The sequence below is a fragment of the Triticum dicoccoides genome, chromosome 6B, assembly GCF_002162155.2.
Source record: "Triticum dicoccoides isolate Atlit2015 ecotype Zavitan chromosome 6B, WEW_v2.0, whole genome shotgun sequence".
In the NCBI taxonomy this organism is placed as follows: domain Eukaryota; kingdom Viridiplantae; phylum Streptophyta; class Magnoliopsida; order Poales; family Poaceae; genus Triticum; species Triticum dicoccoides.
The window spans coordinates 34,392,207-34,414,690 of NC_041391.1; the positions used below are offsets into that span (position 1 = coordinate 34,392,207).

Here is a 22,484-nt window from a genome sequence, read left to right on the forward strand (position 1 = left end):
TTGTAGTGGCGGAGAGATTTGGAAAGCATAAGCAACCAAATATGCGAAGGTCAGAATAGGAGGGAGGGGAAAGAAAAAGGAACTCGTAGGGAGAGAACTTGGGGCATATTTTAGTGGGGCGAATGTTGAGAAGAAAGGTAGCATGACGGAGGGATTCTACCCAGTACTACGGTGGCATGGAAGCTTGGAGTAAGAGAGTGCGAAGTATATCGTGTTGGAAATATGCCCTAGAGGCAATAATAAAAGTGTTATTATTATATTTCTTTGTTCATGATAATAGTCTTTTATTCATGCTATAACTGTATTAACCGGAAATCGTAATACACGTGTGAATACATAGACCACAATATGTCCCTAGTGAGCCTCTAGTTGACTAGCTCGTTGTGATCAACAGATAGTCATGATTTCCTGGCTATGGACATTGGATGTCGTTGATAACGGGATCACATCATTAGGAGAATGATGTGATGGACAAGAACCAATCCTAAGCATAGCACAAAGATCGTGTAGTTCGTTTGCTAGAGCTTTTCCAATGTCAAGTATCTCTTCCTTCGACCATGAGATCGTGTAACTCCCGGATACCGTAGGAGTGCTTTGGGTGTATCAAACGTCACAACGTAACTGGGTGATTATAAAGGTGCACTACAGGTATCTCCGAAAGTGTCTGTTGGGTTGACACGGATCGAGACTGGGATTTGTCACTCCGTATGACGGAGAGGTATCTCTGGGCCCACTCGGTAATGCATCATCATAATGCTCAAAGTGACCAAGGGGTTGATCACGGGATCATGCGTTACGGTACGAGTAAAGTGACTTGCCGGTAACGAGACTGAACAAGGTATTGGGATACCGACGATCGGGTCTCGGGCAAGTAACGTACCGATTGACAAAGGGAATTGTATACGGGGTTTGATCGAATCCTCGACATCGTGGTTCATCCGATGACATCATCGAGGAGCATGTGGGAGCCAATATGGGTATCCAGATCCCGCTGTTGGTTATTGACCGGAGAGTCTCGGTCATGTCTGCATGTCTCCCGAACCCGTAGGGTCTACACACGCTAGGGTTATTAGGAAGACTTGTATGTGATTACCGAAAGTTGTTCGGAGTCCCGGATGAGATCCCGGACGTCATGAGGAGTTCCGGAATGGTCCGGAGGTGAAGTTTTATATATGGGAAGTTGTCTTACGGACACCGGAAGAATTCGGGGTCCTATCGGTATTGTACCGGGGCCACCGAAGGGGTTCCGGGGGTCCACCGGGAGGGGCCACCCCTCCCGGAGGGCCACATGGGCTGCAAGGGGCAGGGAGACAGCCCCTGGAGGGCTGGGCGCGCCCCCCACCTTGGGCCCATGCGCCTAGGGTTGGGGGGGAAACCCTAAGGGGGGCGCCCCCCTTGCCTGGGGGGAAAGCCTCCCCTCCCTGGCCGCCGCCCCCCCTCTAGATCCCATCTAGAGGGGTCGGCCCCCCTTGCCCTTTCCCCTATAAATAGAGGGGTGAGGGGAGGGCTGCTGAACACAACTCAAGGCGCAGCCCCTCCCCTTCCCAACACCTCTCCTCCTCCGTACGTGCTTGGCGAAGCCCTGTCGGAGTACTGCTGCACCAACTACACCACGCCGTCGTGCTGCCGTTGGAGCTGCCTTCCTCAACCTCTCCTTCCTCCTTGCTGGATCAAGACGGAGGAGACGTCGTCCGTCCCGTACGGGTGTTGAACGCGGAGGTGCTGTCCGTTCAACACTTGGTCATCGGTGATCCGAATCACGGCGAGTACGACTCCATCATCACCATCCCCTTGAACGCTTCCGCACTCGATCTACAAGTGGTATGTAGATGCAAACTCACTCCCTTGACTCGTTGCTTAGATGAACTCATAGATGGATCTTGGTGAAACCATAGGAAATTTTTTAATTTTCTGCAACGTTCCCCAACAGTGGCATCATGAGCTAGGTCTAGGCGTAGTTCTCTTTGCACGAGTAGAACACAATTTTGTTATGGGCGTAGATCTTGTCAACTTGCTTGCCGCTACTAGTCTTATCTTGCTTCAGCGGTATTGTGGGATGAAGCGGCTCGGACCAACCTTACACGTACGCTTACGTGAGGCCGGTTCCACCGACTGACATGCACTAGTTGCATAAGGTGGCTGGCGGGTGTCTGTCTCTCCCACTTTAGTTGGAGCGGATTCGATGAAAAGGGTCTTTATGAAGGGTAAATAGAAGTTGACAAAATCACGTTGTGGTTATTCGTAGGTAAGAAAACGTTCTTGCTAGAACCCAATTGCAGCCACGTAAAAGATGCAACAACAATTAGAGGACGTCTAACTTGTTTTTGCAGCAATTGTCATGTGATGTGATATGGCCAGAAGTTGTGATGAATGATGAATGACATATTGTGATGTATGAGATCATGTTCTTGTAATAGGAATCACGACTTGCATGTCGATGAATATGACAACCGGCAGGAGCCATAGGAGTTGTCTTTATTTTTATATGACCTGCGTGTCATTGAAGAACGCCATGTAACTTACTTTACTTTATTGCCAAACGTGTTAGCCATAGAAGTAGAAGTAGTCGTTGGCGTGACAACTTCATGAAGACACTATGATGGATATCATGATGATGGAGATCATGGTGTCATGCCGGTGACAAGATGATCATGGAGCCCCGAAGATGGAGATCAATGGAGCTATATGATATTGGCCATATCATGTCACTACTAAATAATTGCATGTGATGTTTATTATGTTTATGCATCTTGATTACTTAGAACGATGGTAGTAAATAAGATGATCCCTTACACAATTTCAAGAAGTGTTCTCCCCTAACTGTGCACCGTTGCTAAAGTTCATCGCTTCGAAGCACCACATGATGATCGGGTGTGATAGATCCTTACGTTCACATACAACGGGTGTAAGACAGATTTACACACGCAATACACTTAGGGTTAACTTGACAAGCCTAGCATGTACAGACATGGCCTCGGAACACGGAGACCGAAAGGTCGAACACGAGTCGTATGGAAGATACGATCAACATGAGAATGTTCACCGACGATGACTAGTCTATCTCACGTGATGATCGGACACGGCCTAGTCGACTCGGATCGTGTATCACTTAGATGACTAGAGGGATGTCAAATCTGAGTGGGAGTTCATTATAATAATTTGATTAGATGAACTTAATTATCATGAACTTAGTCTAAAAACCTTTGCAAATATGTCCTGTAGATCAAATGGCCAACGCTCATGTCAACATGAACTTCAACGCGTTCCTAGAGAAAACCAAGCTGAAAGATGATGGCAACAACTATACGGACTGGGTCCGGAACCTGAGGATCATCCTCATTGCATCCAAGAAAGCATATGTCCTAGATGAACCGCTAGGTGAAGCACCCTTCCCACAGAACCAAGACGTTATGAACGTTTGGCAAACACGTTCTGATGATTACTCCCTCGTTTAGTGCGGCATGCTTTACAGCTTAGAACCGGGGCTCCAAAAGCGTTTTGAGCATCACGGAGCATATGAGATGTTCGAGGAGCTGAAACTAGTTTTTCAAGCTCACGCCCGGGTCGAGAGATATGACGTCTCCGACAAGTTCTATAGTTGTAAGATGGAGGAAAATAGTTCTGTCAGTGAGCACATACTCAAGATGTCTGGGTTGCACAACTGTATGACCCAGCTGAATATTAACCTCCCTGATGAGGCGGTCATTGACAGAATCCTTCAGTCGCTCCCACCAAGCTACAAGAGCTTTGTGATGAACTACAATATGCAGGGGATGGAAAAGACCATTCCTAAAGTATTCTCTATGCTGAAGTCAGCAGAGGCTGAAATCATGAAAGAACATCAAGTGTTGATGGTCAATAAGACCACTAAGTTCAAGAAGGGCAAGGGCAAGAAGAACTTCAAGAAGGATGGCAAGGAGGTTGCTGTGCCCGGTAAGCCTGTTACCAGGAAGAAGTCAAAGAATGGACCCAAGCCTGAGACTGAGTGCTTTTATTGCAAGGGGAAGGGTCACTGGAAGCGGAACTGCCCCAAATACTTAGCGGATAAAAAGGCCGGCAACACCAAAGGTATATTTGATATACATGTAATTGATGTGTACCTTACCAGTACTCGTAGTAACTCCTGGGTATTTGATACCGGTGCCGTTGCTCATATTTGTAACTCACAGCAGGAGCTGCGGAATAAGCAGAGACTGGCGAAGGACGAGGTGACGATGCACGTCGGGAATGGTACCAGAGTCGATGTGATCGCCGTCGGCACGCTACCTCTATATTTACCTACGGGATTAGTTTTGAACCTTAATAATTGTTATTTCGTGCCAAGTTTGAGCATGAACATTGTATGTGGATCTCGTTTGATACGAGATGGCTACTCATTTAAATCCGAGAATAATGGTTGTTCTATTTATATGAGAGATATGTTTTATGGTCATGCTCCGATGGTCAATGGTTTATTCTTAATGAATCTCGAGCGTAGTGTTACACATATTCATAGCGTGAATACCAAAAGATGTAAAGTTGATAACGATAGTCCCACATACTTGTGGCACTGCCGCCTGGGTCACATTGGTGTCAAGCGCATGAAGAAGCTCCATGCTGATGGACTTTTGGAGTCTCTCGATTATGAATCATTTGACACATGCGAACCATGCCTCATGGGCAAGATGACCAAGACTCCGTTCTCCGGAACAATGGAGCGAGCAACCAACTTGTTGGAAATCATACATACCGATGTGTGCGGTCCAATGAGCGTTGAGGCTCGCGGAGGATATCGTTATGTTCTCACTCTCACAGATGACTTGAGTAGATATGGGTATGTCTACTTAATGAAACACAAGTCTGAGACCTTTGAAAAGTTCAAGGAATTTTAGAATGAGGTAGAGAATCAACGTGACCGAAAGATAAAATTCCTACGTGGAGGAGAATACTTAAGTCACGAATTTGGTACACACTTAAGGAAATGTGGAATTGTTTCACAACTCACGCCGCCTGGAACACCTCAGCGTGTGTGTCCGAACGTCGTAATCGCACATTATTGGATATGATGCGGTCTATGATGTCTCTTACCGATTTACCGCTATCATTTTGGGGATACGCTCTAGAGACAGCTACATTCACTTTAAATAGGGCACCGTCTAAATCCGTTGAGATGACACCGTATGAATTATGGTTTGGGAAGAAACCTAAGCTGTCGTTTCTAAAAGTTTGGGGATGCGATGCTTATGTCAAGAAACTTCAACCTGAAAAGCTCGAACCCAAGTCGGAGAAATGCGTCTTCATAGGATACCCTAAGGAAACCGTTGGGTATACCTTCTACTTAAGATCTGAGGGCAAGATCTTTGTTGCCAAGAACGGATCCTTTCTGGAAAAAGAGTTTCTCTCGAAAGAAGTAAGTGGGAGGAAAGTAGAACTCGATGAAGTACTATCTCTTGAACGGGATAGTAGTGCAGCTCAGGAAAATGTTCCTGTGATGCCTACACCTACTGAAGAGGAAAATAATGATGATGATCAAGGTACTTCGGATCAAGTTGCTACTGAACTTCGTAGGTCCACAAGGACACGTTCCGCACCAGAGTGGTACGGCAACCCCGTCCTGGAAATCATGTTGATAGACAACGGTGAACCTTCGAACTATGAAGAAGCGATGGCGGGCTCAGATTCCAACAAATGGCTTGAAGCCATGAAATCCGAGATAGAATCCATGTATGAAAACAAAGTATGGACTTTGACAGGCTTGCCCGATGATCGGCGAGCGATAGAAAACAAATGGATCTTTAAGAAGAAGACGGACGCGGATGGAAATGTTACCATCTATAAAGCTCGACTTGTCGCTTAGGGTTATCGACAAGTTCAAGGGATTGACTACGACGAGACATTCTCTCCCGTAGCGAAGCTGAAGTCCGTCTGAATCATGTTAGCGATTGCCGCATACTATGATTATGAGATATGGCAAATGGACGTCAAAACAGCATTCCTTAACGGGCATCTTAAGGAAGAACTGTATATGATGCAGCCGGAAGGTTTTGTCGATCCTAAGAACGCTAACAAAGTATGCAAGCTCCAGCGGTCCATTTATGGGCTGGTGCAAGCATCTCGGAGTTGGAATATTCGCTTTGATGAGATGATCAAAGCGTTTGGGTTTATGCAGACTTATGGAGAAGCCTGCGTTTACAAGAAAGTGAGTGGGAGCTCTGTAGCATTTCTCATATTATATGTAGATGACATGCTCTTGATGGGAAATGATATAGAACTTTTGGACAGCATTAAGGCCTACTTGAATAAGTGTTTTTCAATGAAGGACCTTGGAGAAGCTGCTTATATATTAGGCATCAAGATCTATAGGGATAGATCAAGACGCCTCATAGGTCTTTCACAAAGCACATACCTTGATAAGATTTTGAAGAAGTTCAAAATGTATCAGTCCAAGAAGGGGTTCTTGCCTATATTGCAAGGTGTGAGATTGAGCTCGGCTCAATGCCCGACCACGGCAAAAGATAAAGAAGAGATGAGTGTCATCCCCTATGCTTCAGCCATAGGATCTATTATGTATGCCATGCTGTGTACCAGACCTGATGTAAACCTTGCCGTAAGTTTGGTAGGTAGGTACCAAAGTAATCCCGGCAAGGAACACTGGACAGCGGTCAAGAATATCTTGAAGTACCTAAAAAGGACAAAGGACATGTTTCTCGTTTATGGAGGTGACAAAGAGCTCGACACAGATCTGGATGACTCTAAGTCACAAACCGGATACATGTATATGTTGAATGGTGGAGCAGTAAGCTGGTGCAGCTGCAAGCAGAGCGTCGTGGCGGGATCTACATGTGAAGCGGAGTACATGGCAGCCTCAGAGGCAGCGCATGAAGCTATTTGGGTGAAGGAGTTCATCACCGACCTAGGAGTCATACCCAATGCGTCGGGGCCGATCAAACTTTTCTGTGACAATACTGGAGATATTGCCCTTGCGAAGGAGCCCAGATTTCACAAGAAGACCAGGCACATCAAGCATCGTTTCAACTCCATCCGTGAAAATGTTCAAGATGGAGACATAGAAATTTGCAAAGTACATACGGATCTGAATGTCGCAGGTCCGTTGACTAAACCTCTCTCGCGAGCAAAACATGATCAACACCAGGACTCTATGGGTGTTCAATTCATCACAATGTAACTAGATTATTGACTCTAGTGCAAGTGGGAGACTGTTGGAAATATGCCCTAGAGGCAATAATAAAAGTGTTATTATTATATTTCTTTATTCATGATAATAGTCTTTTATTCATGCTATAACTGTATTAACCGGAAATCGTAATACACGTGTGAATACATAGACCACAATATGTCCCTAGTGTGCCTCTAGTTGACTAGCTCGTTGTGATCAACAGATAGTCATGATTTCCTGGCTATGGACATTGGATGTCGTTGATAACGGGATCACATCATTAGGAGAATGATGTGATGGACAAGACCCAATCCTAAGCATAGCACAAAGATCGTGTAGTTCGTTTGCTAGAGCTTTTCCAATGTCAAGTATCTCTTCCTTCGACCATGAGATCGTGTAACTCCCGGATACCGTAGGAGTGCTTTGGGTGTATCAAATGTCACAACGTAACTGGGTGATTATAAAGGTGCACTACAGGTATCTCCGAAAGTGTCTGTTGGGTTGACACGGATCGAGACTGGGATTTGTCACTCCATATGACGGAGAGGTATCTCTGGGCCCACTCAGTAATGCATCATCATAATGAGCTCAAAGTGACCAAGGGGTTGATCACGGGATCATGCGTTACGGTACGAGTAAAGTGACTTGCCGGTAACAAGACTGAACAAGGTATTGGGATACCGACGATCGGGTCTCGGGCAAGTAACGTACCGATTGACAAAGGGAATTGTATACGAGGTTTGATCGAATCCTCGACATCGTGGTTCATCCGATGACATCATCGAGGAGCATGTGGGAGCCAACATGGGTATCCAGATCCCGCTGTTGGTTATTGACCGGAGAGTCTCGGTCATGTCTGCATGTCTCCCGAACCCGTAGGGTCTACACACTTAAGTTCGGTGACGCTAGGGTTATTAGGAAGACTTGTATGTGATTACCGAAAGTTGTTCGGAGTCCCGGATGAGATCCCGGACGTCACGAGGAGTTCCGGAATGGTCCGGAGGTGAAGTTTTATATATGGGAAGTTGTCATACGGACACCGGAAGAATTCGGGGTCCTATCGGTATTGTACCGGGGCCACCGGAGGGGTTCCGGGGGTCCACCGGGAGGGGCCACCCCTCCCGGAGGGCTACATGGGCCGCAAGGGGCAGGGAGCCAGCCCCTGGAGGGCTGGGCGCGCCCCCCACCTTGGGCCCATGCGCCTAGGGTTGGGGGGAAACCCTAAGGGGGGCGCCCCCCTTGCTTGGGGGGCAAGCCTCCCCTCCCTGGCCGCCGCTCCCCCTCTAGATCCCATCTAGAGGGGTCGGCCCCCCTTGCCCTTTCCCCTATAAATAGAGGGGTGAGGGGAGGGCTGCTGAACACAACTCAAGGCGCAGCCCCTCCCCTCCCCAACACCTCTCCTCCTCCGTACGTGCTTGGCGAAGCCCTGTCGGAGTACTGCTGCACCAACTACACCACGCCGTCGTGCTGTCGTTGGAGCTGCCTTCCTCAACCTCTCCTTCCTCCTTGCTGGATCAAGACGGAGGAGACGTCATCCGTCCCGTACATGTGTTGAACGCGGAGGTGCTGTCCGTTCAGCACTTGGTCATCGGTGATCCGAATCACGGCGAGTACGACTTCATCATCACCATCCCCTTGAACGCTTCCGCACTTGATCTACAAGTGGTATGTAGATGCAAACTCACTCCCTTGACTCGTTGCTTAGATGAACTCATAGATGGATCTTGGTGAAACCGTAGGAAAAAATTTAATTTTCTGCAACGTTCCCCAACATATCGTTGATGCTACGGAGGGATCGTTCAGCCTTTCCATTTTGAGGGGAAGTATATGGACATGAGAAGCGAAGAAGAATGTTGTCATGAAGAAAAAATCACGGTTGCGAGCATTGTCCAATTCGTGTCCATTGTCACACTGAAGAAAACGAATAGGAAGGGAGAAATGAGTATACACATATCGTTGGAAGTTGACAAACATGGTGTGCACGTCAGATTTGAAACGAAGAGGAAAAGTCCATATGAAATGCGGGTAGTCATCCACGATTACAAGGTAGAATTTAAATCCGAAGACACTGGGGATAGGGGACTGCCATAGATCACAATGTAATAATTCGAAAGGGAAAGAACTATGAGTAGTAGAAGAACTAAAGAGCAGTCTAATATGCTTGCCCATCTGACAGGTTTGACATAAAGCAGAGTCATGAGCCTCGCGAACATGCGGCAACTGGAACTCGCGAAGAAGGGTGGTCGTGGTGGTGTTGTTGGGATGCCCAAACCGTCGATGCCAAAGCAAGATGGAAGTGACCATGGCGTGGACTGAAGGCGATCAAGCGACGCCGCGGATAGTGTATAGATCATCGGAGCTATTGAACCGAGCGATCACCTCCTTGCTGCGAAGATCCTTCACAGACACACCCAGGGGATCAAACTCAATAGAAACAAGGTTGTCAATAGTGAATTTACAAACAGATATCAGGTTTTTGATAAGAGCGGGCACAACAAGAACTTCACGCAAAGATAGGTTAGGAGAGAGCGAGGTAGAACTAGTGCACGTAATAGGGACGGAAGAACCATTGCCTACTGTTATGGAAGAAAAAAGAGAAGGTTGGAGGGAGGAAAGAGAGGAGCTAGACGTGGACATGTGTGAGGATGCACCAGAATCAAAAATCCACTCTGTACCTGTGTCTTGGGTGGTAAGCGAATTCATGGCCGCGAGAAAGGCAGCCTGGTCCCAGGTTGGCATGGTTGGCATAGAGGACAAGGCAGCAGCCGGAGCCGCCGCCGGTGCCTGATCCCATGGTGATGCAGCAGGAGGCGCCGGCGGCGCCTGATCCCAAGGTGAAGCAGAGGCGCCCCCGTAGTGGTACGCTGATGAAGCCGTTGGCGGGGGCAAAGGCTGATAGAGAGGCGCATACGCCGTGTAGGCGTGCGATGTAGGCCGTGACTCAAGGAGGCCCAGGGCACCGAGCTGAGGGCGCATGCCAGGTGGTGCCCAGGCGCCGCTGTACGCAGGAGGGGTCCATAAGGAGAAGGCATAGACCACGGCATCGCCCAGGCTTGGACGAGCCCGGTCCAGGGATCGTGCGAAGGGCGCCACGACGAGGAAGGCGCGGTCGGGGACGGTGCATGGCCCGATGATGATGCAGGTGGTGGCGCAGAGGAGGACGAGGACGCCCCCGACGAGCGCGGCTGAGGAGGATGATAGACGGGGTTCTTGCCCTTGTAGTTCGGACTTGGGCGCCATCCGGGGGGCGGTTGTGTTGAGGACGACCCGGAGAGCGCGACTGGAGTCGGGGAAGGAGTCGATGCAGCAGGGCGCATGGTGGCGTGGAAGAGACGCGGGACGCTAGCCTTACACGCTTGGTTCTGCTCCTCCATCTGAAGCATGGAGTGGGCTGAAGGAAATATGCCCTAGAGGCAATAATAAAGTTATTATTTATTTACTTATTTCATGATAAATGTTTATTATTCATGCTAGAATTATATTAACCGGAAACATAATACATGTGTGAATACATAGACAAACATAGTGTCACTAGTATGCCTCTAGTTGACTAGCTCGTGAATCAAAGATGGTTAAGTTTCCTAGCCATAGACATGAGTTGTCATTTTATTAACGGGATCACATCATTAGGAGAATGATGTGATTGACTTGACCCATTCCGTTAGCTTAGCACTCGATCGTTTAGTATGTTGCTATTGCTTTCTTCTTGACTTATACATGTTCCTGACTATGAGATTATGCAACTCCCGTTTACTAGAGGAACACTTTGTGTGCTACCAAACGTCACAACATAACTGGGTGATTATAAAGGTGCTCTAAAGGTGTCTCCGAAGGTACTTGTTGAGTTGGCGTATTTTGAGATTAGGATTTGTCACTCCGATTGTCGGAGAGGTACCTCTGGGCCCTCTCGGTAATGCACATCACTATAAGCCTTGCAAGCATTGTGACTAATGAGTTAGTTGCGGGATGATGCATTACGGAACGAGTAAAGAGACTTGCCGGTAATGAGATTGAGCTAGGTATTGAGATATTGATGATCGAATCTCGGGCAAGTAACATACCAATGACAAAGGGAACAACGTATGTAGTTATGCGGTTTGACCGATAAAGATCTTCGTAGAATATGTGGGAGACAATATGAGCATCCAAGTTCCTCTATTGGTTATTGACCGGAGATGTGTCTCGGTCATGTCTACATAGTTCTCGAACCCGTAGCGTCCGCACGCTTAACGTTCGGTGACGATTTATATTATGAGTTATGTGTTTTGATGTACCGACGATAGTTCAGAGTCCCGGATGAGATTGGGGACATGACGAGGAGTCTCTAAATGGTCGAGACGTAAAGATCGATATATTGGACGACTATATTCGGACATCGAAAAGGTTCCGAGTGATTCGGGTATTTATCGGAGTACCGGAGAGTTACGGGAATTTGCCCGGGAGTATATGGGCCTTATTGGGCTTTAGGGGAAAGAGAGAGGGGAGGCTGCGTGCCCCCCCAAGGCCTAGTCCGAATTGGACTAGGGGGAGGGGCTGCGCCCCCTCCTTCCTTCTCTCCTCTCTTCCCTTTCCTTGACTCCTACTACTACATGGAAGGGAGGGAATCCAGGGCGCGCTCTAGAGAGGGTCGGCCCCTCCCCTCCTATCCTCCTCTATATACTGAGGCAAGGGGCATCCCATTAACACAACAATTGATCATTTATCTCTTAGCCGTGTGCGGTGCCCCCCTCCACCATATTCCACCTCGGTAATATCATAGTGGTGCTTAGGCGAAGCCCTGCGTTGGTAGCATCATAAACACCGTAATCACGCCGTCGTGTTGACAGAACTCTCCCGCAAAGCTCTGCTGGATCGGAGTTCGTGGGACGTCATCGAGTTGAACGTGTGTTGAACTCGGAGGTGCCGTACTTTCGGTACTTGATCGGTCGGATCGTGAAGACATACGATTACATCAACCGCATTGTGCTAACGCTTCCGCTTTCGGTCTACGAGGGTACATGGACAACACTCTCCCCTCTCGTTGCTATGCATCACCATGATCTTGCCTATGCGTGGGAATTTTTTTGAAATTACTATGTTCCCCAACAGTGGCATCCGAGCCAGGTTTTATGCTTAGATGTTATATGCACGAGTAGAACACAAGTGAGTTGTGGGCAATACAAGTCATACTGCTTACTAGCATGTCATACTTTGGTTCGGCGGTATTGTTGGATGAAGCGGCCCGGACTGACATTACGCGTACGCTTACGCGAGACTGGTTCTACTGACGTGCTTTGCACATAGGTGGCTGGCGGGTGTCAGTTTCTCCAACTTTAGTTGAACCGAGTGTGGCTACGCCCGGTCCTTGAGAAGGTTAAAACATCACTAACTTGACGAACTATCATTGTGGTTTTGATGCGTAGGTAAGAACGGTTCTTTCTCAGCCCGTAGCAGCCACGTAAAACTTGCAAAAACAAAGTAGTGGATGTCTAACTTGTTTTTGCAAGGCATGTTGTGATGTGATATGGTCAAGACATGATGCTAAATTTTATTGTATGAGATGATCATATTTGTAACAAAGTTATCGGCAACTGGCAGGAGCCATATGGTTGTCGCTTTATTGTATGCAATGCAATCGCCCTATAATTGCTTTACTTTATCACTAAGCGGTAGCGATAGTCGTAGAAGCAATAGTTGGCGAGACGACAACGATGCTACGATGGAGATCAAGGTGTCGCCCCGGTGACGGTGGTGATCATGACGGTGCTTCGAAGATGGAGATCACAAGCACAAGATGATGATGGCCATATCATATCACTTATATTGATTGCATGTGATGTTTATCCTTTATGCATCTTATTTTGCTTTGATTGACGGTAGCATTATAAGATGATCTCTCACTAAATTTCAAGGTATAAGTGTTCTCCTTTAGTATGCACCGTTGCGAAAGTTCTTCGTGCTGAGACACCACATGATGATCGGGTGTGATAACCTCTACGTTCAAATACAACGGGTGTAAGACAGTTTTACACACGCATAATACTCAGGTTAAACTTGATGAGCCTAGCATATACAGATATGGCCTCGGAACACTGAGACCGAAAGGTCGAGTGTGAATCATATAGTAGATATGATCAACATAGTGATGTTCACCATTGAAAACTACTCCATCTCACGTGATGACCGGACATGGTTTAGTTGATTTGGATCACGTGATTACTTAGATGATTAGAGGGATGTCTATTTAAGTGTGAGTTCTTAAGTAATATGATTAATTGAACTTAATTTTATCATGAACTTAGTCCTGACAGTATTTTGAAAATTATGTTGTAGATTAATAGCTTACGTTATAGCTTCCCTATGTTTTTATATGTTCCTAAAGATGATAGTAGCAATGATGCGGACTGGGTCCATGATCTAAGGTTTATCCTCATTGCTGCACAAAAGAATTATATCCTTGATGCACCACTAGGTGACAGACCTGTTGCAGGAGCAGATGCAGACGTTATGAACGTTTGGCTAGCTCAATATGATGACTACTTGATAGTTTAGTCCACCATTCTTAACGGCTTAGAATTGGGACTTCGGAGACGTTTTGGACGTCGTGGACCATATGCAATGTTCCAGGAGTTGAAGTTAATATTTCAAGCAAATACCCGAGTTGAGAGATATGAAGTCTCCAACAAGTTCTATAGCTAAAAGATGGAGGAGAATTGCTCAACTAGTGAGCATGTGCTCAGATTGTCTGGGTACTACAATCGCTTGAATCAAGTGGGAGTTAATATTCTAGATAAGATAGTGATTGACAGAGTTCTCTAGTCACCATCACCAAGTTACTAGAACTTCATGATGAACTATAGTATGCAAGGGATGACGAAAACGATTCCCGAGCTCTTCGTGATGTTGAAATCGACGAAGGTAGAAATCAAGAAAGAGCATCAAGTGTTGATGATTGACAAGACCACTAGTTTGAAGAAAAGGGCAAAGGGAAAGAAAGGGAACTTCAAGTAGAATGGCAATCAAGTTGTCACTCCCGTGAAGAAGCCCAAAGCTAGACTAAAGCCTGAAACTGAGTGCTTCTACTGCAAAGGAAATGGTCACTAGAAGCAGAAATGCCCTGAATATTTGGTGGATAAGAAGGATGGCAAAGTGAATAAGGGTATATTTGATATACCGGTTATTGATGTGTACCTTACTAGAGTTTATAGTAGCCCCTGGGTATTTGATACTTGTTCGGTTGCTAAAAAATTAGTAACTCGAAACAGGAGTTACAGAATAAACATAGACTAGTTGAGGGTGAAGTGACGACGTGTGTTGGAAATGGTTCTAAGATTGATATGATCATCGTCGCACACTCCCTATGCTTCTGGGATTAGTGATAAACCTAAATAAATGTTATTTGGCGATTGCGTTGAGCATGAATATGATTTGATCATGTTTATTGCAATACGGTTATTCATTTAAAGACAGATAATAATTGTTGTTGTTCTGTTTACATGAATAAAACCTTCGATGGTCATACACCCAATGAAATAGTTTGTTGGATCTCGATCATAGTGATACACATATTCATAATATTGATGCCAAAAGGTGCAAAGTTGATAATGATAGTGCAACTTAATTGTGGCACTGCCGTTTGGGTCATATCGGTGTAAAGCGCATAAAAAAACTCCATAAAGATGGATTTTTGGAATCACGTGGTTATGAATCATTTGATGCTTGCGAACCGTGCCTTTTGGGCAAGATGACTAAAACTCCGTTCTCCGGAACAATGGAACGAGCTGCTGACTTGTTAGAAATAATACATACCGATGTATGCGGTCCAATGAGTGTTGATGCTCGTGGCGGGTATCGTTATTTTCTGACCTTCACAGATGATTTAAGCAGATATGGGTATACCTACTTAATGAAACACAAGTCTGAAACATTTGAAAAGTTTAAAAATTTCAGAGTGAAGTGGACAATCATCGTAAAAAGAAAATAAAGTTTCTACGATCTGATCGTGGAGGAGAATATTTGAGTTACGAGTTTGGCCTTCATTTAAAAACAGTGTGGAATAGTTTCACAGCTCACTCCACATGGAACACCACAGTGTTATGGTGTGTCCGAACGTCGTAACCGCACTTTATTGAATATGGTGCGATCTATGATTTATCTTATCGATTTACCACTATTGTTTTGGGGTTATGCATTAGAGACAGCTGCATTCACTTTAAATAGGGCACCATCAAAATCCGTTGAGACGATGCCTTATGAACTGTGGTTTGGCAAGAAACCAAAGTTGTCGTTTCTTAAAGTTTTGGGCTGCGATGCTTATGTGAAAAAGTTTCAACCTGATAAGTTCGAACCCAAATCGGAGAAGTGTGTCTTCATAGAATACCCAGAGGAAACTATTGGGTACACCTTCTATCACAGATCCGAAGGCAAGATATTCGTTGGTAAGATGGATCCTTTCTAGAGAAGGAGTTTCTCTCGAAAGAAGTGAGTGGGAGGAAAGTAGAACTTGATGAGGTAACTGTACCTGCTCCTAGAGGCAATAATAAAGTTATTATTTATTTCCTTATTTCATGATAAATTTTTATTATTCATGCTAGAATTGTATTAACCGGAAGCATAATACATGTGTGAATACATAGACAAACATAGTGTCACTAGTATGCCTCTACTTGACTAGCTCGTGAATCAAAGATGGTTAAGTTTCGTAGCCATAGACATGAGTTGTTATTTGATTAACGGGATCACATCATTAGGAGAATGATGTGATTGACTTGAACCATTCCGTTAGCTTAGCACTCGATCGTTTAGTATGTTGTTATTGCTTTCTTCTTGACTTATACATGTTCCTGACTATGAGATTATGCAACTCCCGTTTACTAGAGGAACACTTTGTGTGCTACCAAACATCACAACGTAACTGGGTGATTATAAAGGTGCTCTAAAGGTGTCTCCGAAGGTACTTGTTGAGTTGGCGTATTTCGAGATTAGAATTTGTCACTCTGATTTTCGAAGAGGTATCTCTGGGCCCTCTCGGTAATGCACATCACTATAAGCCTTGCAAGCATTGTGACTAATGAGTTAGTTGTGGGATGATGCATTACGGAACGAGTAAAGAGACTTGCCGGTAACGAGATTGAGCTAGGTATTGAGATATCGACGATCGAATCTCGGGCAAGTAACATACCAAATGACAAAGGGAACAACGTATGTAGTTATGCGGTTTGACCGATAAAGATCTTCGTAGAATATGTGGGAGCCAATATGAGCATCCAGGTTCCGCTATTGGTTATTGACCGGAGATGTGTCTCGGTCATGTCTACATATTTCTCGAACCCGTAGGGTCCGCACGCTAAACGTTCAGTGACGATTTATATTATGAGTTATGTGTTTTGATGTACCGAAGGTAGCTCGGAGTCCCGGATAAGATCGGGGACATGACGAGGAGTCTCTAAATGGTCGAGACGTAAAGATCGATATATTGGACGACTATATTCGGACATCGAAAAGGTTCAGAGTGATTTGGGTATTTATCGGAGTACCGGAGAGTTACGGGAATTCGCCGGGGAGTATATGGGCCTTATTGGGCTTTAGGAGAAAGAGAGAGGGGAGGCTGCGCGCCCCCCTAGTCCGACTTGGACTAGGGGGAGGGGCTGCGCCCCCTCCTTCTTTCTCTCCTTTATTCCCTTTCCTTGACTCCTACTCCTACTACATGGAAGGGAGGGAATCCTACTCCCGGTGGGAGTAGGACTCTCCAGGGCGCGCCATAGAGAGGGTCGGCCCCTCCCCTCCTCTCCTCCTCTATATACTGAGGCAAGGGGCACCCCATGAACACAACAATTGATCATTTATCTCTTAGCCTTGTGCGGTGCCCCTCCACCATATTCCACCTCGGTAATATCATAGCGGTGCTTAGGTGAAGCCTGCGTCGGTAGCATCATCAACACCGTCATTACGCCGTCGTGTTGACGGAACTCTCCCGCAAATCTCTGCTGGATCGGAGTTCGTGGGACATCATCGAGCTGAACGTGTGCTGAACTCGGAGGTGCCGTACTTTCGGTACTTGATCGGTTGGATCGTGAAGACGTACGATTACATCAACCGCGTTGTGCTAACGCGGTCTACGAGGGTACATGGACAACACTCTCCCCTCTCATTGCTATGCATCACCATGATCTTGCGTGTGCGTAGGAATTTTTTTGAAATTACTACGTTCCTCAACATTGACCTCGGCAAGCGGGCGGAGGAGAGGGATGAGGGTCGCCTGCTGCGCAAACCGTTCATCGAGCCCGCCCATCTGGGCGTGCAAGAGAGAACGATCGGCAACCACCTCACCCCGCTCCCGAAGCTCGTCGCCGATCGCTTTGATGCGCTGACAGAAGACGCCCACCGGGCGGTCGCCCTGCGTGATCGTGCGGAGCTCCGTGTTGAGAACGGAGACCCGAGCATCACGGTTGTCCTGAAAGAGCCGACGAAGTTCGGCCCAGATATCACGCGCGGAAGCGCCATTGGTGACCACAAGATTGAAGAGCTCGGTCGAAATGCGTGTGTATATCCACTGGATGATGGCGAGGTCGTCCTTGACCCAGCGGGGATCGCTAGGAGCGGGAGGCACGTCGCCGGAGATGTCATGCAGGAGAGAGCAACGACCAAGGTGAATCTCAAAGAGATGGCGCCAGTGATAGTAATTGTGGCCGTTGAGGTCAAGAACTATGGGGGTGAAAGGGGTGATGTCGGTAATGGTGTCGCTGAAAGGGAGGGGAGAAGGGAGGACGAGGGTGGAAGAGGGGTGGGTGGCGGAGATAGGAGCGGTAGCCATGGGAAGAGATGGTCCGCCGGCTAGAGGGGCAGTTGGAAGGGGAGGAGGGGGTGGTGGTTCCCGACCGGGGTTGGTCATGGCGAGGAAAGGAGGTAGGGATCGATGTCTGATACCATGTAAAACTGAAGTAATCTAGTTTCTCATTGCTTGATCTGAGATACAGAGAGAGAGGGGTACATATAGCGGCCTTAGCCGGTTCCAAACATGGGCGTAGTGGTGATCGTGGGCAGGAGCGTGGGCGCTCCTGAGCTGACCAAGTCTATCGCCTAACAAGCAGGATGAAGATAATTAACGGATCCATATAGTTGATTATCCATCAAGATCGAATGGGATCATCCTAATGTATACACATTACCTGGCGATGTTGATCTACCCAGATGAGCTAGCAAGAAAAGAGTAGACTTCTGCAGCAGCGAGGAGCATCCAGAGTCTGTCGGCCTCGACCTCGCACCTGCAGCAGCTAGGAGATTGGTTGCTTAAAAGTAGGATCAGGTCAATCGTTTACTCTTCCATCAGTTTTTGGTGGATAAGATGAAGACGAAGATGATCTGTTGCCTACAATTAAGAGAGGCATGAAATTAGTTGGTGAGCCATGCGGGGAATTGAGGAGACGGGGCTGCAATGGTGGGGAGCTCCAACGTTTTTCTTCTTTCGTATAATAAGCGATTGGAACGTTATTTTTAATTAAAAAAGTAGTGACATGGCAACTTTGCTGAGGTGGACGCACGGAATTGGGAACTGAACGCTGATGTGGCATGAAGCTGATGTGGACAATGTGCATGTTAAAAGAATTGATAGTAGTGGGGATCAACTTCTTAAGAATGTAAAATCTGGCCATAAGAGGTTGGCCATGTTAAACATGGCGCCTTCGAAAGCGACGTTGGAAAAACTTCCTAGGGCAACACTAGAGAAAGCCCATAGTTTGTGACACCTGCACCATACATCTAAATGTTATGGGTATATAAAATAACACTCTTAAGTACTCTGATAAAGTATACCCTTACAAGTGCATGGAAACTATTATTCGCCAAAAAAAGTACATGGAGACTATGACAAAGATTATTCATGACTAACATCTCGTGTTGTTGGCACAAGAAGCAGCTTCTCCTTCCGGTGTATCGTCATTCCAAACACTTCTGTCATATCAAGGTCCTTATGCTGCATCCGGCCCGGGAGCTCCCAGTCAAAGCAATAGGCAAGGTTGGCCATCATAATCTCCACGGACGCCATGCCAAAGTTTATCCCGGGACATATCCTTCGTCCGGCTCCAAATGGCAGGATCCCGAAATCCCTCCCCTTGTAGTCGGGGGACGCGGCGTCCTCAAACCTCTCAGGGATGAACTCCTCCGCATCCTCCCATGATCCCGGGTCTCTACCGATGGCCCACACATTGATGATGACACGGGTTTCGGCGGGGACAGTGTAGCCGTTGATGACGCACTTGTCCATGGAGAAGTGCGGGAGGAGGAGGGGCAATGGAGGGTGTAGCCGGAGCGTCTCCTTCAAGACCGCCTTTAGGTAGGTCATGCCGCCCAAGTCGTCCTCCATGACCATTGGTTGGCCCTTGGGTGTCTTGTCCCTTACCTCGGCTTGGAGTTTGGCCATTAGGTGTGGCTTTCGCATGAGCTCGGCCATGGCGAACTCTAGGACTACGTATGACGTGTCCGTCCCAGCTACAAACATGTCCTGCATACATTGATTCGATCTAATTATCTCCCTCCGTCCGGAATTACTTGTCTCATAAATGGATAAAAAGATATGTATGTAAAACTAAAATATGTCTAGATACATTCATTTCGTAGACAAGTATTTTCAGACCGAGGGAATATATGATGAACATTAGGAAGTGCTAGATAGTGCAAAGAGATTCTCTTGGAAATTATGTATTACGTACCACCAAAATAGCCTTGATATGCTGTCTAGTGAGACTGTACTCGTGTTGACGAGCGAGGAGAACGTCCACGAAGTCGGCCTCCTCATCTTCTTGCTGCAGCGATGCTTTGCTGGCATGGTCGTCGATGATCCTGTCGAGCAGCCCGTCCCACCTCTTCCTCAGCCGAGTCATCTTGGGGAACAGCACCCGCGCCAGCGCGTCCACCTTGGCCAGGCTCGGGAAGTAGTCCTGCGGGTTGAACCCCCCGAACGCCGCCACGTTGCCGTCGATCACCTCCCGGAACAGCTCGTTCCGGCCTTCCTCCCGGAAGAACTTGCCGGACACGGCGCGGCACGCGACGTCGTTGGTGAAGGTGGCGAGCAGCGTGGACACGTCCACGGCGGCGCCGGCGGCCGCGGCGTCGCGGATCTTGGCCATGACCAGACATGCCTCCTCCTCGCGACCAGCGCGGAGCGACAGCACCTTCCTGGCGCTGAGCAGGTGCGTGGTGACGAGCCGCCTCAGCTGCCTCCAGAACTCGCCGTAGGGGGCGAAAGCGATGTCGGAGCCGTCAAGGAGCGCGTCGGCGAACGCGCTCTGCGGGCGCGACGCGAAGACATGGTCGTGCGTGCGCAGGACCGCCTCCGCGGCGCCAGGGGTGGTGACCACGAGGTTGCGCACCTGGCCCAGGTGGAGGAGCAGGACCCCGCCGTCGCCGTGCTGGGCGGTGAGCGCCGCGAGCGAGAGGTGGGGGTCGGTGCCGATGAGGTGGAGGTGGCCGATGAGAGGGAGCTTGCTCGGAGGCGCAGGAAGGGGGCGCTCTTCGCCATGGCCCGCCGCCGCAGCCTGCTCGCTCCCCGATCTCTTTGTTTTTGTTGCCGAGTAGTAGAGGAGGAGGACAGGGACGAGCAGGAGATAAAGCGATAGTGCTTGTGGAGATAAGAGTGCTGCCACTAGCTGGGCCGCCATGGTGACAAAGATGTGCATGAACTGGTAAAAGTTTGGAATTATAGCTCGCTGGTGGAGAATTAGCGAGTGGAACCAATCATTCAAGAAAAATAATAATTCAGGAAGATGCGTACGAAGAATCACTAGTGTATCTGGGCTAGCAGCCAGGCAATTTGACTTCCCATTTGGATAAAATAGATAAGGTGACCTCTGCCATAGTGCCATGCAACAATTATGTCAGTGATGACGAGCGTGGTTTGGATAAGGTGAATCTGACTTTTTTGGTCACGCCAACATCTTTGGTGTCTGGTTTGCACAGCAGACGCCAGAACGCATGGCGTTTGGCCCTGGCCCACACTTGCCTAGTTGGCGCTGATGTGGCGATGCGGAGACGCCATCCATCTTGGCGTTTGGGGGAAACGCCATAGCCCTTGGCGTTTGGTCCTACTCCATCACTTAAACAAAGAAAAGGAAAGGCTACATGTACCATTAATGAAGTTGCTTCTATAAAAAAATTCTCTTGATTAACTCCCGTAATTAATGGCCTCATTGATAGCCCAGCCCATGCTAGAGCTAGCATGTATGGTCACCTCATCCTGATTTGGTATCATGCACGCAAAAAGAAAAGGAGAAGAAAATCAAGAGATCTGCCTTGAATTTAAGGGATTACAGTTACAGTATATGAGATGATCTCTTGACCAAATCACCACTTGTTTTTTTCTTCACGAGAATTTGCAAGCTGCTAGAACACACAAACGTAGTCTTCACACATACCCATCTGGCTATGTTTAGCAAAACGAGAGACAATGTCAAAAAAAATCGAAATTCAGGATTCAAACAAAATACCTTGGTCTTGGCGTAGGCATGTCTAGACAACAAATGAAATACTCCTCTGTGTAGGTTTGTTAGAGCATCTACAACTGGACTTGGCAAATCGGACCCCTCAAACATCCGCGAACGCGTCTAGGCGCGTCCGTGGACAGTGACCGGTCATGCCTTAAGAAATGCACTCCACATCCACAGAGTCCGACCGCTGCCGTGCACGGGCCTCCTCCCAGGCGCGGCGGAGTGCAAGTCGGACGGCCATCTCCTCCTCGGGGCCGCGTGAGATAAACTCGGAGTCGACGGATCTGGAGGTGAAGGACTCAGATTCGCTGCCCGCCATGCCAGAGACGGCCGGAAGGAGTCGGAGACGAGCTTGGATGGCAGAGCAGAGTGGAGGGGAGGGGAGTGAAGTGGCTAGGTTTTGTTTCGGCGAGCGGATAGGAAGGAATTGGGGGTCGGGTGCGCCAGCGTGGGCCGGGTCCGACGTGGCGGGCATGCCTAGACGTCTCCATATCCGTCCCATATTTGGCCTGGATATGAGGGGTGCCGGTCAGTCCGGGCGTTTGAGGGGGGCACCGTCAATGTGGGCGGCAGACGGATGGACCGGCTGCCGTCGTGTCGTTTGAACGTGGAACATACGCTAGCACCGGGAAGCGGTGCGAGCGGCGCTCTTTCGGTCGGCGCGCTGCTTCAATGATGATGCCAATGAGTGGCCGCGTCCGCTCTGGTCCTCATGAATGCGGACACTGACGCTCTGGATCCACGCTGACCGTTTCGAGCGGGAAGCGTGCACCGGTAAGGGAGGAGGGTTTGGGTGGGCCAGGGATGTCAGAAGCAGGCGTGACAGCAGTCCCGACTCCCGGAAAGCTCCCCCACATTTTTTTCTCTGG

At 47.9% G+C, this 22,484-nt stretch overlaps 1 protein-coding gene across 1 annotated transcript; it reads right to left on the reverse strand.

Annotated features, from left to right (window-relative positions):
• Window positions 1–18,757: 18,757 nt before the first annotated feature.
• LOC119326237 (indole-2-monooxygenase-like) lies at window positions 18,758–20,827 on the reverse strand. Its single transcript, XM_037599925.1, has 2 exons — window positions 19,843–20,827; window positions 18,758–19,634 (listed from the first exon to the last, which is right to left on the reverse strand). The coding sequence occupies exons 1-2, from the start codon at window positions 20,806–20,808 to the stop codon at window positions 19,008–19,010; spliced, it is 1,593 nt and encodes a 530-aa protein (XP_037455822.1). The 5' UTR covers window positions 20,809–20,827; the 3' UTR covers window positions 18,758–19,007.
• Between the last annotated feature and the right edge of the window lie 1,657 nt (window positions 20,828–22,484).